General features: G+C 38.5%; 1 protein-coding gene across 3 annotated transcripts in view; it reads right to left on the bottom strand.

Annotated features, from left to right (window-relative positions):
• Positions 1-303: 303 nt before the first annotated feature.
• Positions 304-19,243, bottom strand: part of ARB2A (ARB2 cotranscriptional regulator A) — a 253,315-nt gene continuing 234,375 nt past the window's right edge. For 2 of the 3 annotated variants that reach the window (XM_070743038.1, XM_070743042.1), the window contains exon 11: positions 304-3,676. In XM_070743038.1, the coding sequence (XP_070599139.1) occupies positions 3,534-3,676 (143 nt within the window). In that variant the 3' untranslated portion in view covers positions 304-3,533. Of the gene's footprint in view, positions 3,677-7,005; positions 7,284-19,243 lie in introns of those variants that run through there. The other variant, XM_070743041.1, reaches the window with a different exon arrangement.

The raw sequence follows: 19,243 nt of genomic DNA, 5'->3' as shown, positions 1-19,243 counted from the left end.
ATTGGCCAGCAAGATTTCTGATCCAGATTTCCTTCGGGTGGAGGAGAGGTTTTTTTATTATTGCTTGCTCATATGACCTTATGGCAATATAAATTATAGTACTACTATGCCAATACAAAGATGATTGGATTATTTTCTACAATTGCTCCTGGTCAAATGTCTCAAGTGATTCTTAGAAAAAAGTGCCTATTTCCTATATTCTGCCTCCTAATTTGTCCCAGATAGTAAACAAACAATCTTGATTATTGCATTTCTCCAGATTATTAAATAAGGTTCAACACAAGTAAAAACACACCCAGAATATTAGAAGAGAAACCATCTTTATTTTTATTATTGTTCCTAGGTTTAGTGTAAATAGAAAGAGACAATCTTTAATATTTCCCTGTGCTTATGGTTTGGTCCACAACAAGCAAGAGTGCTAACTGGGAAACAATATTTTGCCCCGTTATTTAGGGCTTGTGGATCTGCACTGTGGAGTAGAAACTGATGATTGATATTTTTAAAAAATAAAAACAGGCAGGGTGAGCTTGCTTGATCAGATTTGGCACTTGGATAGCCTCAAAAGACTTCCTGACTGAGAGATTACAGGTTATGGTGGTTTATTTTCCTCTGACTATGGACAACCCCCACCCACCCAACAGTGCAATTGGTAAGGAATACAAGACATCAAACAAATCAGCACATAGGAAACATCCAGGATTTAACCAGGATTTACATAAATAGGGAGACAACAAGGGGGGAAAATTCTAGTCACCATTGATGCAACAAAGAAAAATAAAAACTGAAATGACCAGGCAAAGAAGAAAGGATAAACTAAATTAAATAATTAAATAAACAAACAAACTATAAGCAACCCACTGGATTGGATGTTGGTACAATTGAGGAACAACCAACCAGCTGCTAAAAAAAAGGCAACAACCCTGTTGCACATTTTTATGGCTTCTAGGACTCAAAGCATATCCATTGATATGTGAGGGAATCTTTAAAAAAATGCAGTTGAGGAAGCAACAGTATGTAGGCCGATGCACAAAGGCATCTACACCTACAGAGAACCTAGCTAATAGAAGTGGATAGCCTTGGGAGCCACTTGGTCCTGGCCTTTACCTGGAGCATCACTTTGGTGGATTTCCAGCAAAGGGAACAATCCAGTGATCTAGTTTTTGCCCTGAGTGAGAGGCATACACCAGAGAATACATTTTCAGATAAGACAGCCAGCCATTTAATTATAACCTACATAAGGGCAAAACATAAAGCCCTTCAGATTCTTCCTGGAATCTTCTGAAATCATAAAGCTTCACTATAAATGCGTGTTTGTAGGGAGGAGAGTGGCTCCAATTTCAAAACTGTCAAAGAAATACAATGAAAGGCAGACGATCAATATTCTGTTTTAGTGTCATCAGAAGTGAAGCCATACGAGAGAATAAAATGACTGCACTGTGTGCTGTTCAACTGCTATATGCTTGGCACCCATCCTGCAGCCCATGACAATTAGTGCTTCCAAAGAGGCTAAAGTCACAGTTCTTACACCCGGCTCATTCAAGACACCCAGAGCAATTTGGTTGCTTGACACTGTCCACTTTCTGACAGTTTTGGATCAACTGCTAAGGGCGCTGAATTCTTGCATCAGGTGGCAGCTGCTAGCTGAAAATTCTGGGAGAAGCAAAAATGGCTGACTTCTCAATTTTGATATAGGCCACACCTATGGAGCAGGCAGTTTTATAGGCCAAGGAGGGGCAGAACTCATTTCATATAAATCTTCAGAACTTTGTCAATATCTGTTGACAAAATGTGGATTCATGCCTGCCTGGCTTTTTTTTTAAGCCCAAATCATTAAAAGTGATTAGGACTGTTTTGATAATAATACACTAGTTATAGTAGCATCAGTAAAACTAGTCCAAACAATAGTAATTGGGGCTGGAGCTACCATCACTAAGCAATGTGGTCATAAAACATGGTATCATGCGACTGTGTGGCTGAGTGATGGCAGGTCTGGCAGTTTCCCATTATTAAGTGAGGACCGTGCAGGCTGTTAAGTGAAGACCTCATGCGATTGTGATTTCCTGCCAGTTTTCCCAATGACTTTGCTTGTGGGAAGCAGGCAGGGAAGGTCCTGTGACTATGGGAATGCTGCTCCAGCCATAAGTATGAGGACTGGTTACAAGTATCACTTACTCGATGCTGTGATAAGTTTAAACGGTCATTGAACAAGTAGCCATTAAATGAGGACCAACACTTTTTTTGTCCATCAATATTTCACAGTGATAGCCAAAAGACTAAGAAAAAATGAATCTCCACACCAGGAGTTCAACTATATGAGGTGACACTGATGGCTGATATTCCTTCAGCAACAGGAGAAGACTGACGCTTTCTAAATGTTGACCCTGTTTTGCCAAACTGAAAATGTTGCTGCTTCTCCCTTTGCCTTGCACTTGGAAAAGGCTTAGATTTTTGGAAATTCTGGTATCACCCAGCGTTTTACAAAAGTTATTAGCTATTCAATCTGTCACAAAATAGATCATCTATTTGAATAAAAAATAAAGATGCCCACCAAGCATCCGAAGAAACGCTTTAAAATCCTACTGCTGCGATTTCTACTTTTTGAAAAGCACCCAGCAAATTTTCCCTGGAAAAAAGCAACAACCCTAAAGTGTTCTAAAACAATAAAACGTTTGGAAAGTGCATTCCTCAAGCACTAAAACTTGGGGCGCGTTTGAGTTCGGTCCCACAATTGAGATTTACAGGAGTAAATCTAGTCGGAATCGTTCAACTCTTCCCAATATAAAAAAAAAATAGGCATCGATTAAACGCATCGTCAAGTTCCACCGCGGAGGCTTTTCTTCAGCATTTGAACGAAAACGAGCTCCCCTAATAAAAGGAAACCAAAATATGTCGTGGCTACGTGAGGAGTCTAAGCATTTTATAACTCCAATCACAGAAAATAAAGCATCACTAGCACAGAGACACTGCGGTTTATCTCCTCAGGTTGGAGTTGGAAAAAAACCCTTAAAATAATAACAAAACCTCCAAATAACGTTGCGGGGAATTAAAACGTCTAGTATATACAGGCCTATATTCTGAAACAACAGAAATAAATTCTTTTGTTTTAAATCGTGTATCTAAAACGAGGACCGACGACTGAGGGGAAAGAGGGGGCGGGCGGGAAAACCAGCGCGTCGGGTTTTAGGACCCGGGAAGAGCCGCGGCTGCGGCGACAGCAGCCCGCCATCAAACTCAGGGGCAGGGCTGCGTCCGGGGCAATTAGAGCTGCGCCAGACTGCGCCGTGCAGCGCTGCTGTCAGCCTTAATCTGAGCACTGACGGGCAGCCCGAAATCCAAGCCGCAGCCCACAGGAAGCATAAGCAGTGAACCCATATTGCTTTGACAGTTGCACTCATCTAGAAATAATGCAAAACACTACTTAGATGTATAGACGGCGACCCTGTGCTCTAGGAAGAAAACAATCTAATGAGGGGCTGGGAACGCGGCGCGCCGCCCGGCACCGAGACAAGCGGGAGCCGCTTCCGCCCGCTTCTTTACAGCTCCTCGTAGCGGATCCGCTGCGACCGTCGCGTGGGGGCCGCTTTGCCCGCGCTGGTTTTCGCCTCCATCGCCTCGTGGAAGAACCGAAAGATCGACGGGTAGCTCTTCCAGGAGGTCAGCTCGTGCCGCTCCGTCCCTGCAAGACAGAAAAAAGAGCGCCGCGTCACTACCTGAGGAGAAAACCCGGGAGACCGGCGAGGGTGGTGGCGGGGGAAGGGAAGGCATCCTTCTCTCCTCCAGCGGCAAAGCTAGGAAGGGTCAAGCTGGGAAGCGGGAGTTACACGCGGCCGCCAAACCGCAGAGCGCGCATCCGCCCGCGTACACACGTGCAGAAGACACGCGCTCTTTGGGAGCCACATGCCTTCGCCGCAGAGGGGAAAGCAGACGTCATAGTCTTTAAGGCAGTGTTTCCCAACCTTGGCAACTTGAAGATATTTGGACTTCAACTCCCAGAATTCCCCAGCCAGCGAATGGGAAACACTGCTTTAAGGAATTATGAGGGGGAATTACTGTATAAGCAGAGAGGGCAGGAAGAAGGATGTTCAAAATCATGTAACCCTGGGAAAAATTTGTGAATTTAGTATTTAGCATTTAGACTTATATACTGCTTCCTAGTATATAAGCCCTCTCTAAGCAGTTTACAGAATCAGCTATAGGGTCCTCATTTTACCCACCTCCATCTGTTGTTTCAGATGGAAGGCTGAGTCAACCTTGAGCAGAATAGAATAGAATTCTTTATTGGCCAAGTGTGAGTGGACACACAAGGAATTTGTCTTGGTGCATATGCTCTCAGTGTACATAACAGAAAAAGTGGTGAGATTTGAACTGCTGAACTAAAGCTAGCTGAAGTAGCCTGCAGTGCTGCACTCTAACCATTGCACCACCAATCCCTCCACCCACCCACCCTAATTCATGACTTCATCTCAAGCCAGTTTCCAAAGCTATATCATCTCACTCCTAGGTTGTGCCAAGGTAGATATGAGACAAAAAAAGACAAAACCACAGTAATTGTCCTCTTTAGAGACGATGCATAAAGTGGCTGGCTCTTTGTGACTCTACACCAGTGTTTCCTAACCTTGGCAACTTGAAGATATTTGGACTTCAACTCCCAGAATTCCCCAGCCAGCAGGAGTTGAAGTCCAAATACCTTCAAGTTGCCAAGGTTGGGAAACACTCCTCTACACAACATCCAAGTCCTTCCCAGTGGCGTTGTTATTTTTCTATGTCTTGAATAGAAAAGGGGCTTTCTAATGTGCCTCTTGCTTGCCTTGTAAGTATAATACTCCTGCACTGCTGCCCTCTCCTTGATAAAAACTAACATAGTAGGGCAAGGAGCCTACTTTGAAATGGCTTTGGGAGTGAAATAGGGAGATTTGGTAGATCAGCATCTAATCGTAATCCCTCCGAGCGCAAAACACTCCAGTCACTAGGTGCCCTGCAAGAGTTGAGAGTCCTTCCTGGATAACGCAATTATGCAGAGATGCTGCTGGGAAGTCTCAGGATCCCAGGCTTCTGTATGATACTTTAACATTGTTAATGATAATTCTCCACTCTGTAATAGTAGGTCATTGCTATGGTTACTCTACAATGGTGCAACACTTTGCTTTCCCTTCAGCTATTCGCTGAGACCTGGTAACCACATTTGTTGCCTAGCAACAGTTTTGTGAGAGTATCACAATCTGGGAGTTACAACAATAAAGGACATGATCACCCTGGCCTACCCTGAAGGAGAGCTAGCGGCGGGTGGGGTGGGGGGAGAGAAGCTCGGAGCTTCTGGAATAGATGTGATACATAAAAATAGATCTTGAGTCCCTACCTGGATCACACCACTGGTGTGATACTTGCATATAATTATAAAGGCAAACCCTCTCCAGAGGCATCACTACAAAGAGCCTTCAATAATGCAGGTACTCCCGACCAACCCCAGCAGAAGTCTGCTTTTCTGCTACATCCTTTTAACACTTAAGGCAGGTCACTTCAAACGAGGATAATTCCACCGCAGATATCTTTTATAAAAGGCACAATTTTTTTTTTTTAAAAAGACAAAGAATTAGTGTCACGTAGCAACCCTGGAAATCTTATTTAAGAACCCGACAATTATTTGTCACCCAAATAAAATACAGATAAAGCTTGGGTAAAGATAACGTCACTTGTCCATCGGCCACAATTATATCTTGTGATTTTAGTAAACAGACACTGTCAGTATTGAGATAAGTAACCATTTTGACTCCTTTTAAGCAGGTTGTCCTATTAGCATCTCCCCCCCCCCCCACTTCTAATTATTTAAACAGAACACAGAGCCAATCAATGCTTCCAATCAGAGATCTCTTCCATTATATATGTTAACATTGAAGAGAGTTCTTGGTTATGGAAAACATTTTCAACATTTTCTATCCTTTGGTAATAAATACCCTCCCTGTTGCTATAGCTCTCTTAATTTTTCTCTTATCTCTCTGTACATTCATTTGTAAATGCAAGTTTATATTTACATGAAATTACTTGCAGGTGTATTTGGATATTATATTTGTTGCATCCATCTTCCTTTGGAAATAACGGTTTTTTTCAAAGGCATGTGTGACAGGAAAATAATGGGAAAAATCTTTGTACTATTAGTGGGCCCATTTCTTTCACTTTTAATATATAAGCTACGCCTTTTCTCAGAAAATATCTTACATTACTTATGCTTGCTAGTGTGACTGAAACTATGATCACCCTATTAAGGTTTTTACTAGGAACTTCTTATGCTATCTCTTCAAAACCAATTCAGGCTTTTGAATCTAGAGGGAACTGATGATTCAATAGGCTAAAGCAATTTTAACTCTCTCCTCATTGTCTCTTATCTTGTAAAAATCTTACTGATGGATGAACAATTTCCCTTGTGTAAAAATCACTACAGTGGTTTTTTTTAGTTTCTATAATTATAATGCTCTGTTGCTTGACTAGGATTGCTGTAAAATTTTAGTCCTCTCATCTTGTCAAGTTAAGTGCTGGTCCTTTAAATTATTTTGGTACAGTATTTTGCTCAAAGATGTTCACATAAAACTCTCAGGAAGTAAAGGATATTCATAATTTAGTCATATATTCATAAGACTAAATTGCAAGCCTCATGGTATCTGTCTGTTTATTAATTCAATTACTGGCTTTATAAGACTGACTCATACATTATTATTCTTGGAAATAGTATTTGGAATAATAATTTATTGTATTCAGCATTAAAATTAATCCAACATAATAACCCAAACAGCATCTATACACAGCCAAAGCTAGGAATAACCATCATTCTCTTCTTCATACAGTGGGCTCAAATGTCATTCTGCTCAAAGCATTGGAAAAAAGCCAAATCTTCGTAACTCTGGAACTCAATAGCTATATAATATACCATTATTCTGATTTTTTTTTTTAAAAAAATGTGATAAAAATTCAGATGAACTAAGTTACAGGCAAATGATTAGCTCTAAACAGCAGTAGGATTCCATAATTTTATTACAATGAAATTAGACAATTGTTATAATAAGTATTAAAAGATGGAACAATATGCTAGCACATTAAATTAATATTTGTCCAGAAAACATAATTCCATAAAGTGACTTTGTGATTTTTATGCAAGAACCCTGCTTTGCTACAGTTGTTTGATGATTCCAGACTTTGTACGGAGAATGCAAAAGAACTTTCTCAGAGGAAAGAAGGTGGAAGTGGATCATATAGTATAATATCCTACTGTCTTTTCTTTCTCTTTTTGTCACCTAAAAAAAGATTCACATAGTAGGAATTCCTTCCTTTTTAAGTTTCATCGTCCAACTCATTAGACACAAATTGTACAGTTTCCACGATACATTTAGAAGTCCTTCATTACTAAAGCCTTATTTATCATTGTGATATTTTAACTATTTTGACAAAAATTATTGCGTCCGAAATGGCTTAAATTGTATTCTTCAGAAAAAGCAGACATTAATGTGAGTTTTAACTAACAACAGTTGTTTAGAGAAAAAGGCAATATCAAAATGGATACAAATATTTCCGTGCACCCTGAGCAGTGCATGGGATAGTGATGTAAACAAATACAAACATATATTTGTATTTGAGGGGTATTTTAAATGACTATACAGGAGAATGCCAAAGCAACCTGCAAGTTTATCGACACAGGCCATAAATGCAAAAAGCTGGTACTGATTTATAAAGCAGTATTACAAACAAAGCATAATGGTAAAAATAGTTAAAGAAGAAAATTAAATGAAAATGTCTTATTAAGCAAAGAGGTGATATGCGAGAAAGGATATGACTAGCTTCTTCTGTGGAAAATCCCATGCTTTGCATGTGCAGCACTGAATTTTATTCTACATTGATTCAAAATGGATTTCACTTAAATTAAACAAATTATTTTTTTTATCAAAAAGGAATAAATGACAAGTGGATCTACTATGGTTTAACATAAAAGAAAAGTGATACTAATGAATAGAGTTTGTCCTATGTAGCTGTAGAAACAAAGTCTTGTATGAAACTGTCAAGTAGTTATTGAATCAAGGTAAAATTGTGTATGGTTCTTATATTTAATGTTATATAAAATATTGTTCTTTAATAAACTTAAAAGATAATTTTTTCTACAAAAACTTCCTTTCTCTCTCCAATATTATTCTCAGTATTTCTTTTAGTGCTATGTTAAAATATGTTAGTACGAGCAGTAGGAATAAGACCTCTATAATTTACCCTTGCAAGGACTCTGCAGAAAAGATTCTTTCTAAAGAATTTTATCTACTTTGCCTAATATCTCTTTTCATAAGTTATCTTTTATTGATTTTATTGTAACTTTTTGTTTGACTGTTGTTAGCCACCCAGATTTTTTAGGAAACAGGCAACATACAAGTATAACAAATAATAATAATAAATGAACCCTTGTTTCAGATTTCTCTTTTCTCTATAGAAATTCAAATACACAAAAATATTTTAGGCTGATACGTATCAGTTTTGCTATTTGCAAATAGTAAGAATTATCAATAGAGAATAGGAATCTACAAATAGTTGTAGATGCAAATTTTCAGTAACGTCAGGCTCTGCCAGGTCAATGGAATTCATTTCAATTTTAAGATACTTGTTATTGCCAATAAATATTATATTTTATATAGATGCAGAAAATGCTGAAATAGAAACATTATTATTACTTGATGAGTAATAATAATAAAGAGACAAACAAATCCTTATTTTATGTCAGAGCTTGTAGAAGGACTATGTTTGCAAATTTGAAAGCAACCACAGCTTAGATGTGAGGAAACTGATAAGTTGCTGAGGAAGATTTGGGAATGTTACAGAGATAAAGACCAGTAATATTGGCAATTTGTAATTTATATTGTAGCCTGTAGTCTTCCTATCCTTTTCATTCCTGAAACCTTTTCATTTCTAAGCCCTGTCTTTAAGACATCATGGTATTCATTTGATGATTGCAGAAGTTATATTCAAGCTACAACTGCCTGAATTGCAAAGCAGATTTGATGCAATTGAAGAGACACCCCCCAACATTTTAGGAAACCGAGAAACTTTTAATTATTTTTTCAAGATCTCATCATTACAATTTTGAAGCGACTAACAATGTGCACCCAATTTTAATACTTATTGTTAACTACATAAAATAGTATGAAAAGATAGTGCTGTCAGAGTTGCTTAGTGAAAAGAATAATACAGTACTGTATATATATTGTATGTGGCAATTTAAGTAATGTTTGCCTTTTCAGATAAAAGATGCGTAAGACATAAATATTAAGATGCTAGTACTGTGTGCATAGGTAAGTATTAGTTATGTCAACTATAGATCTATTTAGCATTTGATATACCGTATAGTTATTCTCATAGTAGGCATATTTCATATTTCAGATCTAATGGCTTAGGATTATTTATTTAAAGTACAGTACAACGTTTTTAAAAATATTAATATCCATAGAGTGCTATTACTGCCCTTCTCAGACTCCTCCAACTAAAGAAATAAAGCTTTCATTTTATTTCTTCATAAAGTAAATTCATTTCAACAATTAGAATATTTGCTCTTATGTTTATTTATTCTACTTATCCTTTATTTTTGATATGGAGCCAACCTTAGAACATCCTTATAGATGAGGTCTTCAGTGACTGTTATAAAGTTATTGACATGTCCCCAATTTCAACTATAAATATCTTGCTTAATAAATCCAAAAACTGAATTTGCTTCCTCAGTGTATAGAGCTGATTCTTCCTTCTTTGTACTTGCATCACATTGATGGCTTATATTCATCTTATGACTAACTAGTATCTAGATATCACTTTCCCCCCTTCAGTTTCTGCCTGATTAGCCCTCCGTTCCAAATGCACGATGACCTTAACACAGAGATTTTTTTTACTTCTATTATTTCAGTTTACAAGTTTAGCTGTTTCATTCAGCATAATTTTCACTGACAATGCTTCCTAGATCAATATTAGCTGCACATTTAATAAAAACATGTCTATAACACTCCCTCCCTAATTTTAAAATAATAAACTAAATTCCACAATGATTACTAAGATAGTTTCTTGAAATATCAATTTTACTTTTTCAGTAAATGCCTTTGTGGGATTTACATAGCAGCAAAGTCTTACGGCTATTTTTCATATTATACTGTACAGTTATGCCTTCTGTAATCTGTGACATGAAATTGAATACATGCATTGTATAATGCAAATTGACAAGGGTTGCCACTAAAAAATTAGATTATAATGCTTTTGATATCATGTTAAGTACAGTGTCACTACAGTCCAGCAATTGTGTAGAAGTTCCCGAAGCCTAGTACATTTTACTTATAGTCAGTCTGAAATATAGAGGTGAGCTATATATTGTATCATCACATATTTTTATTAGATTTTATTATCCTGCTGTTATAACTTTATCAGTAATTCAAGATGGCAAACATACAAATGATGCTTCACTAGAAGACACATAGCTTCAATGTGGATATACAACAATTGTATGTATATATAGGGATCTAAAAGGATCAGATCCTGTGGCCTAGAGGTTAGGCAGAGGCTGCAGGATCAAATCCCGGTAAGGGTATGGCTAGCTGATGAAGCCAGAACAAGGCTGAAATAGTGCTATCCTAGTCTCCCTTAATTTTAAAGAATTTATCAAAAAATGAATAAACCTTTTCCAGTCTGTTGGAATTACAATTCTAAAAATCCTTATTGTTAGGGAATTCTAGCAGAGTTTCAAGCTGGAGAAGGATTTATATTTTAATATCACGTAGACTGGTATAGCTTTGGAACTTTAAAATACTTGTAGCACCAGCAGGCTATCAAGTGAGATAGAAATATTAAAATCTAATCTGCTTTTGCTGAATCATGTATGTATAAGGATTTTACCTATTTCTGAATCTAAATGTTATAGTTAACTGGAATATTAACAATGCTATAGATCGCATAGTGAGTCTTCTGAACAGATATCTATTTCCCCTAAAATAGGGGAAATTCAGCACCTTTTTGGATAATATTATAATTCTTCTTTAATGTGAGAATAGTAACTAACACACTTTCCACTTCTGTGCAAATATTAAAAGATAAAATTAACTCCATGTTTTTTAAGCTGACATGCTCAGCTACAACAGCTAGTTCTAAAGCTATTTGGTCTTCAAATATTATGTCTAATTTTTGGTAACACATTTTATGGTTTCATATGTCCATATAGTTTATAGTTAGAACTGAAGTACACAGCAATTAGTACCCCACGTTCCTTTTACATTAGATAGACATGAGGTTATCTTACTTGGAAAGTTCACTAATAATATGGAATTCTGGAATGTCTTTCAGAGATACAGCTAAAGCCACCACCCAAGTATTAACATTGATAGCATTAAAGGCAGCATGAGAATTGTAACCACTGAATTAAATAAATCAGAAATGAGAATGTTTGACATTATATAATGTTGCCTGTCAAAGGAGATCATTTGAAAGATAAATACAGTGATAAATATTGAGGTCATAAGCAATTTACAGATCAAGGATAGATATGAGCCACAGTAAACATTATGTACAGTTGGAATCAGGTTCTCCCCCCCTTTTCTTCCATGCCAATATTTGAATTTGAGAACAGAATTCTCGTTGAAAATAACAATGCCAGTATGAATGACAAGCAGAAGTGGGTTCCTCCCAGTTTGCTCAAACCGGTAGCAACCTGCTGGTGGTGTCATGATGACATCACCGAACCAGATTGGTAGTGCCAATCCATGGCGCTGCCATCTTTTTTTATTTTTTATTTTAAATTCTAGGTTTTTTTCTTCTGCACATGTGCAAAAGCCAAGTTTCTGGCACTGTACACACACCACCATCTTGTTTTCAGCTTTCCTCCTATTTTTTGCTGGTTTTTGCTTTTGTGCATGCTTGCCCTGCCTTGCCTTCGCCACATGCATCCACAGAACTGCCTCCTCCTCCCTACATACAAGTAAGCATTCACACTAACCTACCCTCCCTCCCTGCTGGGCCAGCATCTCCTAAAGGCTGTGGGGATGGGGTGGGGGGAGAAGAGGGCACCTGCCAACTTTGCATGGTAGTTTGAAACCTTGTATTACCGCCCAGCGTCTCCCGAAGGCTTCAGGGATATGGTGCGTAGGGGGCTGCCTGGCAACTTTGCACGGTGGTCAGAAGCCTCCTGTCCCTAGTCATCAGACTAGGGAGAGGGGCGGCATACAAATCTAAGTAATAAATAAATAAATAATAAATAAATAAACCATCTCCTGAAGGTTGCAGGGATTTTGGGGGGGAGGGGGGAACAGAGGGCAGTTTTGCAATTTCACAAGGTGGTTAGAAGCCTCCCATGCACTGCCAGCGTCTCCTGAAGGCTGCAGAGATGTGGAGGGGGGAGGAAACAGGGCAGCCTAGCAACTTTGCACAGTGGTTAGAAGATTTATAGATACCTTGAGGCTGAGTGTGGCAAGGAATGGCTGGGAGGGGAGGGACCAGGTGAGGAACCCCTTGATGTGAGTGACATTGAGTTGGCCACACCCACCCAGTCAGGTGGCCATGAAGCCACTACCACCTAGTCTCATGACTGCCATGCCACTCCCACCCGGTCACATGACCATCAAGCCACTCCCACAAAACTAAGCCACACCCAGAGTAGTAGTAAAAAAAATTGGAACCCACTCCTGATGACAAGGATACTCAGGGTATATTGCCTTTTGAGGAATTACAAAGGATCAGTGCAGTTCATTAGTGTATAGCTTTTAAAAATATATTCCTTGTTAGATTATGACAAAGCACTAGCTTTCTGCAGAGGCTTATGTAAAGTTTTAAAACACCCTATTTTTTATTTTTCCTTGTTTTCTTTCTTGATGTGAACATCATACATAACAAAATATGTTTTTAATTTTATGTTCCTTTGTTATACTTTCTCTTAGGTTTACCAGAGTGCCATAGATTCATACTATGCTACTAAAGTTTAATGTAACTATTTAATTGCTGGCCTAGAAAGCAGGAGGCTAGGATTCTAAGCTTTCCTTAACAATAACAATAGCACTTACTGTATATACTGCTTCACAGTGCTTTACAGCCCACTCTAAGTGGTTTACAGAGTCAGCATATTGGCCCCAACAGTCTAGGTCCTCATTCTACCCACCTTGGAAGGATGGAAGGCAGAGTCAACCTTGAGCCTGGTGAGATTTGAACTGGTGAACTACAGCCAGCAGTCAGCAGAAGCAGCTTACAGTACTGCATTCTAACCAGTGCACCACCATGGCTCATGAATGAAAGCCAGCTGGGTGACTTTGGGCTAGTCATTCCTTCTCAGCCCAACCCACCACATGGGGTGGTTGTTCTGGGGAAAATAGGAGCTAGGCTTGATGACATTAGTTGATTGCCCACATAAACATAGAGATAAAGAAGTTAGTTTGGTGTAGTGCCAAGACATCAATTTTGAAACTGGGTAACAGTTGAATTCTATTCTTATCTTAGACACAAAGCCAGCTAGGTGACCTTCTGCCGGTCACTTTGTCTCAGTGCTAGAAAGGAAGGAAAGCAAACCACTTTTGAAATCTTGTCAAGAAATCAATGGGACTTCAATGAATGTTGAAAGAAATGCTATGTAAAACTACTGAGCAAATTCTTCTGAGGGCTTATGCTGGATATATAAACAAACATATGTATAGGGTACAAATACAGTGATTTGTTGTAAATTAATCAATATTTAGTGTAAGACTTGAACTACTGTTAATATAAATTATTATATAAATCCTAGTTTCAGATATATACTAAACTTATTCAGTTAAAAATAGAAGCAAAAGTGTTCATTTTCTCAAAGTCAATGAAATCAGAAGGGTAGAGATGTAGCTGTATAAAGAAATAAGTCTAAAGATGGAATGAAAAAAAACCAATAAGGTAATTATGCTTTAATTTTGTTTAGTATTAAAAAGCGAAGGCATCTTGCTAGGTATTTAACATTCAGATTTTTAAATTTATATTACATATTTATTATTTTTAGCCCTACAATAATAAAATAGGATTCTTATAGTCCTTCAGTTCTGATTCCTAACCAGGCCTACCTTGAAAAGCTTACAGGGAGTGTTGATCAAGTCTGAACTTTATCTATATAGCCCTATAGTTTATTTTATCTCTTTATTATTAAATTTCTGTGGCACCTATCTGAGGTAGGTGAATGCAGTTCAGTATTAGCTTTAAGAAAGTCATTCGGTACCAAATCTACATACTGTACAATATGAGTAAAGTACACTGAAAAGTTATGAAAAATTCAATGTAATAAATCTTTATTTGACCATCAATAGTTAAAAGTGATAAACCTTTACCTGATGTGAATATGTATTTTACATTTGAAGCTAAACATTACAAACCTGCCAAGTGTCAGTAAAGCTATTGCAATTGTTACCAAGGAAGGAAATACTCATGTGATATCACTGTTCCATGCGCAACATTGGTTACCAGTAAGCTTCTGGGTGGAAGTAAAATTGCTGCTTATTACTTCCAAAGCACTAAATGTTATAGAGCAGTGTTGGCGATCCTATGGCAGGGGTGCCACGGGTGGCACACAGAGCCATATCTGTTGGCAAGTGAGCCATTGCCCTAGCTCAGCTCCAATGTGCATGTGTGTGCCAGCTAGGTGATTTTTGGCTTGCATAGAGGCTCTGAGAGGGCGTTTTTGGCTTCCAGAGAGCCTTTGGGGGATGGGGAAAGACTTTGGAGCCTGGGGAGGGTGAAAAACGAGCCTACTGGGCCCACCAGAAGTTGGGAAACAGGCCTCCGGAGGGCCTCCGGAGGACAGGGGAAGTTGTTTTTGCCCTCCCCAGGCATTGAATTATGGGTGTGGGCACTCGTGCATGCATGATAGTGCATATGCGAAGTCTTTCGGCACATGACGACAAAAAGGTTAGCCATCACTGGTATAGAGTCTACTTATCTCAGAGACTCTAAATTTTTTCTGCCCCTTTTGTATGATCATCTAACAAACCTCCTTCAAGCTCCATTAATTAAACAATGTCATCTAGCAAAATCCAAGAAACAAGTCTTCTCTGTTGCTGTACCTGCCCAATGAACATCCTCCTCACTCTTTTCACTTTAAACAAGTCTTAAAAACCTGGGTCTTTCCTCAGGCTTGGGTTGAATGTGGTTGGGTTGCTTTAAATAGGGCAGGGATCTGCATACAGCTTTTTGGGCCCTCTGCGGTGGCTCCCTGTCCCATCACTGGCTGGCCCTGCCTCCCCCCTCCCCTGGCCTGGGAAGGTAAGGGCAATGGTGAGAATGGAGAAGCAGCTGGGGCTGAATCTCCAGCACTGGTTGAAGAGCAATCTCCACCCTCGGCAGAGGCCTCCTTTTGGATGACTTTCCTCTCCCTCTTGCGTCTCTCTGGCTTGTTGTGGTGATGCTAGGAGGGTATGCCTGTGTGGGGAACCCTCCTCAAGTGAGCACCAAAGCGCAGCAAAGACACACGTGGAGGGCCTGCGGCCGCTCGCTTCAAGAGGGTCTTTGGATGCATCTTCTCTCCTGCCCTAAGCAATAGCACTTTTTTTAAACAGAGCCAGCCTATTGCTCCCACAATCCGGGTCCTCATTTTACCCACCTCGGAAGGATGGAAGGCTGAGTCAACCTTGAGCCGGTGATGAGATTTGAACCGCTGACCTTCAGATCTACAGTCAGCTTCAGTGGCCTGCAGAACAGCACTCTACATGCTGCGCCACCCCGGCTCATGACTTGCCTTCACGTCACATTTGTGTATAAGGCAGCCTTCCCTTCTTGCCGCTTCGGGCTGGAGCTTACACCCACCCTGCTTGACTAAACAGCTGTGGTGGGGAGGCGAGGCATTGGCCAGATCCTTAGGGTAGGAGAGAAGCTGTGTCCTTTTGCATCTTGTTAAGACCCTCAAGCAAGTGGCCACCCGCCCTGTGCACCCCTTTGCTACGCTTTGGTGCTCACTTGAGGAGGGTTGCCCCTGCATGCACATACTCTCCTGACCCTGCCACAGCCACCCAGGGAGTCGTGATAGGGGACGGAGGGTCTTCTGAGCAATGAGAGAGGGAGGGAGATGAGGGAGGGAGAGAGAAAGAGCAATGGAAGAAGGAGGGAGAAACAGAGACGGGAGAGGGAGAGAAAGAGAGGAGGAGGAAGGGAGAAAAAGAGGAGAAAGAGATGGAGAGAAAGAGAGAGGGAAAAGAAAGAGACATAGAGATACCTGTTTCCCATAGAAAAGAAAACAGAGAGCTGGGTAAATGTGGCTTGGGGGGAGTGTCATGTAACTTGGCCATGACCATTCAGGTTTTGTGGCTTCTGGTGTCTTGTTTTCTCTGGGAAACAGGTTCAAATGGCTCCTTGAGTCTTTAAGTTTGCCGACCCCTGAAATAAATCTTTTTCATTTGCCCTTATGAGCAATTGCTGTTCTTTTCTCATATCTTATTTTTTCTATTTGTTTCAATTCTGAGTCATTCTAAAGTCAGGTGGCCTAGAAATTTGATATATAAATAATAAAGCAAGTTATTTATAAATATAAGTAGCAAGCTGCTCGGAAGCATAGGTTTTGGAAGCATTTCCAAAGAGGAGACATTGATCAAAGTGTCAACTGGCCTACAGAAATAAGATTTCAAGAAGCACGAATTGGGTGACTTTCCAAAAATATCATTCTTTGGATCAATCAGTTATTTCAATAATGAAACAAAAGATGGCTTAAGAATAATTGGCAACTTATTTAAATATTTCTATTTGTTTTGCTTTTACTTCTGTTTGGTTTGTTACCTTCTATGCTCTCCAGTTTTGCTTTGGGAAGGGAGGGAGGGAGGGAGGCAGGAAGAAAAACATAGAACCCGTAGGCCACATGTGGCCCACTGAAGCTATTAATCCGGTCCGTGCAAGACCACAAGGCTACTCCCCCCACATCAACCCACTTACCCTTTGGTCAGTCATAGGACATACCTTTGCAAGCAATGCTGGCTGGAACTGAAAAGTAAGACCAACAATTTTGACCTGCAGAATGCTGCTGGAGGTAGTGGAGGCATAAAAATGGGTCACATAGAGACCAAAAAATAGCCCCCTTTTGTCCCCAAACTGGGGCATTTCTGCCTGTTTTTGGCCTGCAGAATTCTGCTGGGGGTAGGGGAGGTGAAAAATGAAGTGCACAAACTCTCCAGGAGGCCAAAAATAGATGAAAACTGCCTGTTTCTCACCTCTTTATATTGCCGCCTATTTACCCTTGGCGAATTAAGGTGGCTTACAGAATATGAAACTACATTTAAAACAACGAAACTAATTTTAAAAAAATCAAATAAATTAATATAGTATAATATAACAAAATCATAATAAAATGACCCTCACCCCCCCCCCCCCCGGTAACAGCAGATCACATGAGCCATTTAATGGGCTCCATCCTGCTCTGGATACCTTCTAGAAGAATATTAGAATGGGGGCTGTTCTAATCTCTGAGGGAATTATGTTTCAGAGAAAGGGAACTACCATAGAGAAGGCCCTTCTTCTGGGTCCCATCAGGTGTATTCCCCTCGGAGATGGACCACAACATTCCTTGCCTCCTTGCTCTGATGGATTGGGTAAATGTGACCCGCAAGAGATGGTCTCTCAGTTACCCTGATAACTACTAGAAAAGGTAAGCAATAATTATCTAGTCTATTATTTTATAGATAGTGATCATTCCTATGGGTTACGTACACCAATAGTATAATCATAAAGCTAATAATCTTTACTTTAAGAAGTTTACATGTGTTCATTGTAAGAATATTGTTTCTCCTAATTTAATGACTTTTGAAATACATTAGGCAATTATGAAGAAGGATTTCCCATATTACTTTATCATTAAACCTCTATTTATTATTATTCAGCATGCCAAAACCAAATTCTGAGTAGAAATTGTAGTTCAACAAATGAACTAGTAGCATACATTTTATGTGCACCAATGTAGATAAATTGTTATATAAAATTACAGCAGCTTGATATTATTCATAAAATAATCTCACAACATGGTTCCCCCCTCAAAATTGCATTCTACCTTTTTTGTTTCAATTTAAAACATAACTAAAATATTTCCCATCCAAAAATAAATTTCAAATAAAAGTTGTTTCAAATACAACTAATATGAAAATTAGGACATGTGGGTGAAAATATTCATTGTATTGATAATCAATGCTAGATGGATCAATTACAAATGTTGACATCAAAAACAAAACTTTATCAAACAAAAAGCATGTATATTTGTCTTGCTTTATAAACATCTTTCTTCTTTACTAAAATGATATTTTCTCCTTTAATTTTAAAACTAAAACAATATCAATCCACCGATAGTCAATTTGTTTCTCTATTTAGGCAAGGAAATATCTTTGGATGGATGATCCAATGGATAACGAGTTATCTAGCATGTTCTAATATGACACATTTATATTTTATCCATATTCATAATGTACACAACTTAATATTTTCTTATTAGTTATCTTAAAAAAAATAAACAGTGCTGTGAGAATGAGAAATAATGGAAACCTATACTAATCTATCAAACAAAACACAATAGTAATGCAAGGAAATTGAAAACTAGCAGTACCTATCAATGTAATTCCTTTGTAAAAAATAATCATTATATCATCTCATTTCCAGCATGGAATGAGGAACAAAATCAGGTAAACAATTTATATTTATTCATATTTCTTTTATATCTGTATATGTGTAACCAGTTAAAACAGATATTCAATAGAAACATGCACTATGTCTTAGTTAAATACTATAATCATAATGTGTTAGATTTGGAACATTTGGTTTTCCAATTATCACTTTCAAGTCTGGAAAAAACAGCTAATGACTAAAAGAAGGATCAAAGAGTTCCCACTTATCTTCATATTTTTAAAAAACAATACTTGGGGTTTTTTTTGTTAAAATGTTTAAGATGCTTTACAGTGAGATATGATAGTTCCTATTTTTGATTGCTCATTGACTATATGCTATATGAACATTAAATATTACATACCATATGTTGTGGTTTACTTTTTATTTTAGCTACATATCATAAAAATCAGGAAATTAAATTTGATTTTAATGAGACATAAAAACAGATTGTTTTTGGACCTGAACAGCAGCATTGTTTGATTTGGATAATGTGGTGTGCCATAACAGAAATAATGCTGCACTAAAATAGCTGGCTAGAATTGCCATGTTATTTTTAAGTAAATTACCTTTCTATTCTATCAGAGACCTGAATTACATTATGGTATATGTTACGTTATGG

The sequence above is a fragment of the Erythrolamprus reginae genome, chromosome 2 (assembly GCF_031021105.1).
Source record: "Erythrolamprus reginae isolate rEryReg1 chromosome 2, rEryReg1.hap1, whole genome shotgun sequence".
Classification (NCBI taxonomy): Eukaryota; Metazoa; Chordata; class Lepidosauria; order Squamata; family Dipsadidae; genus Erythrolamprus; species Erythrolamprus reginae.
This window is presented reverse-complemented; position numbering and strand designations above follow the sequence as displayed.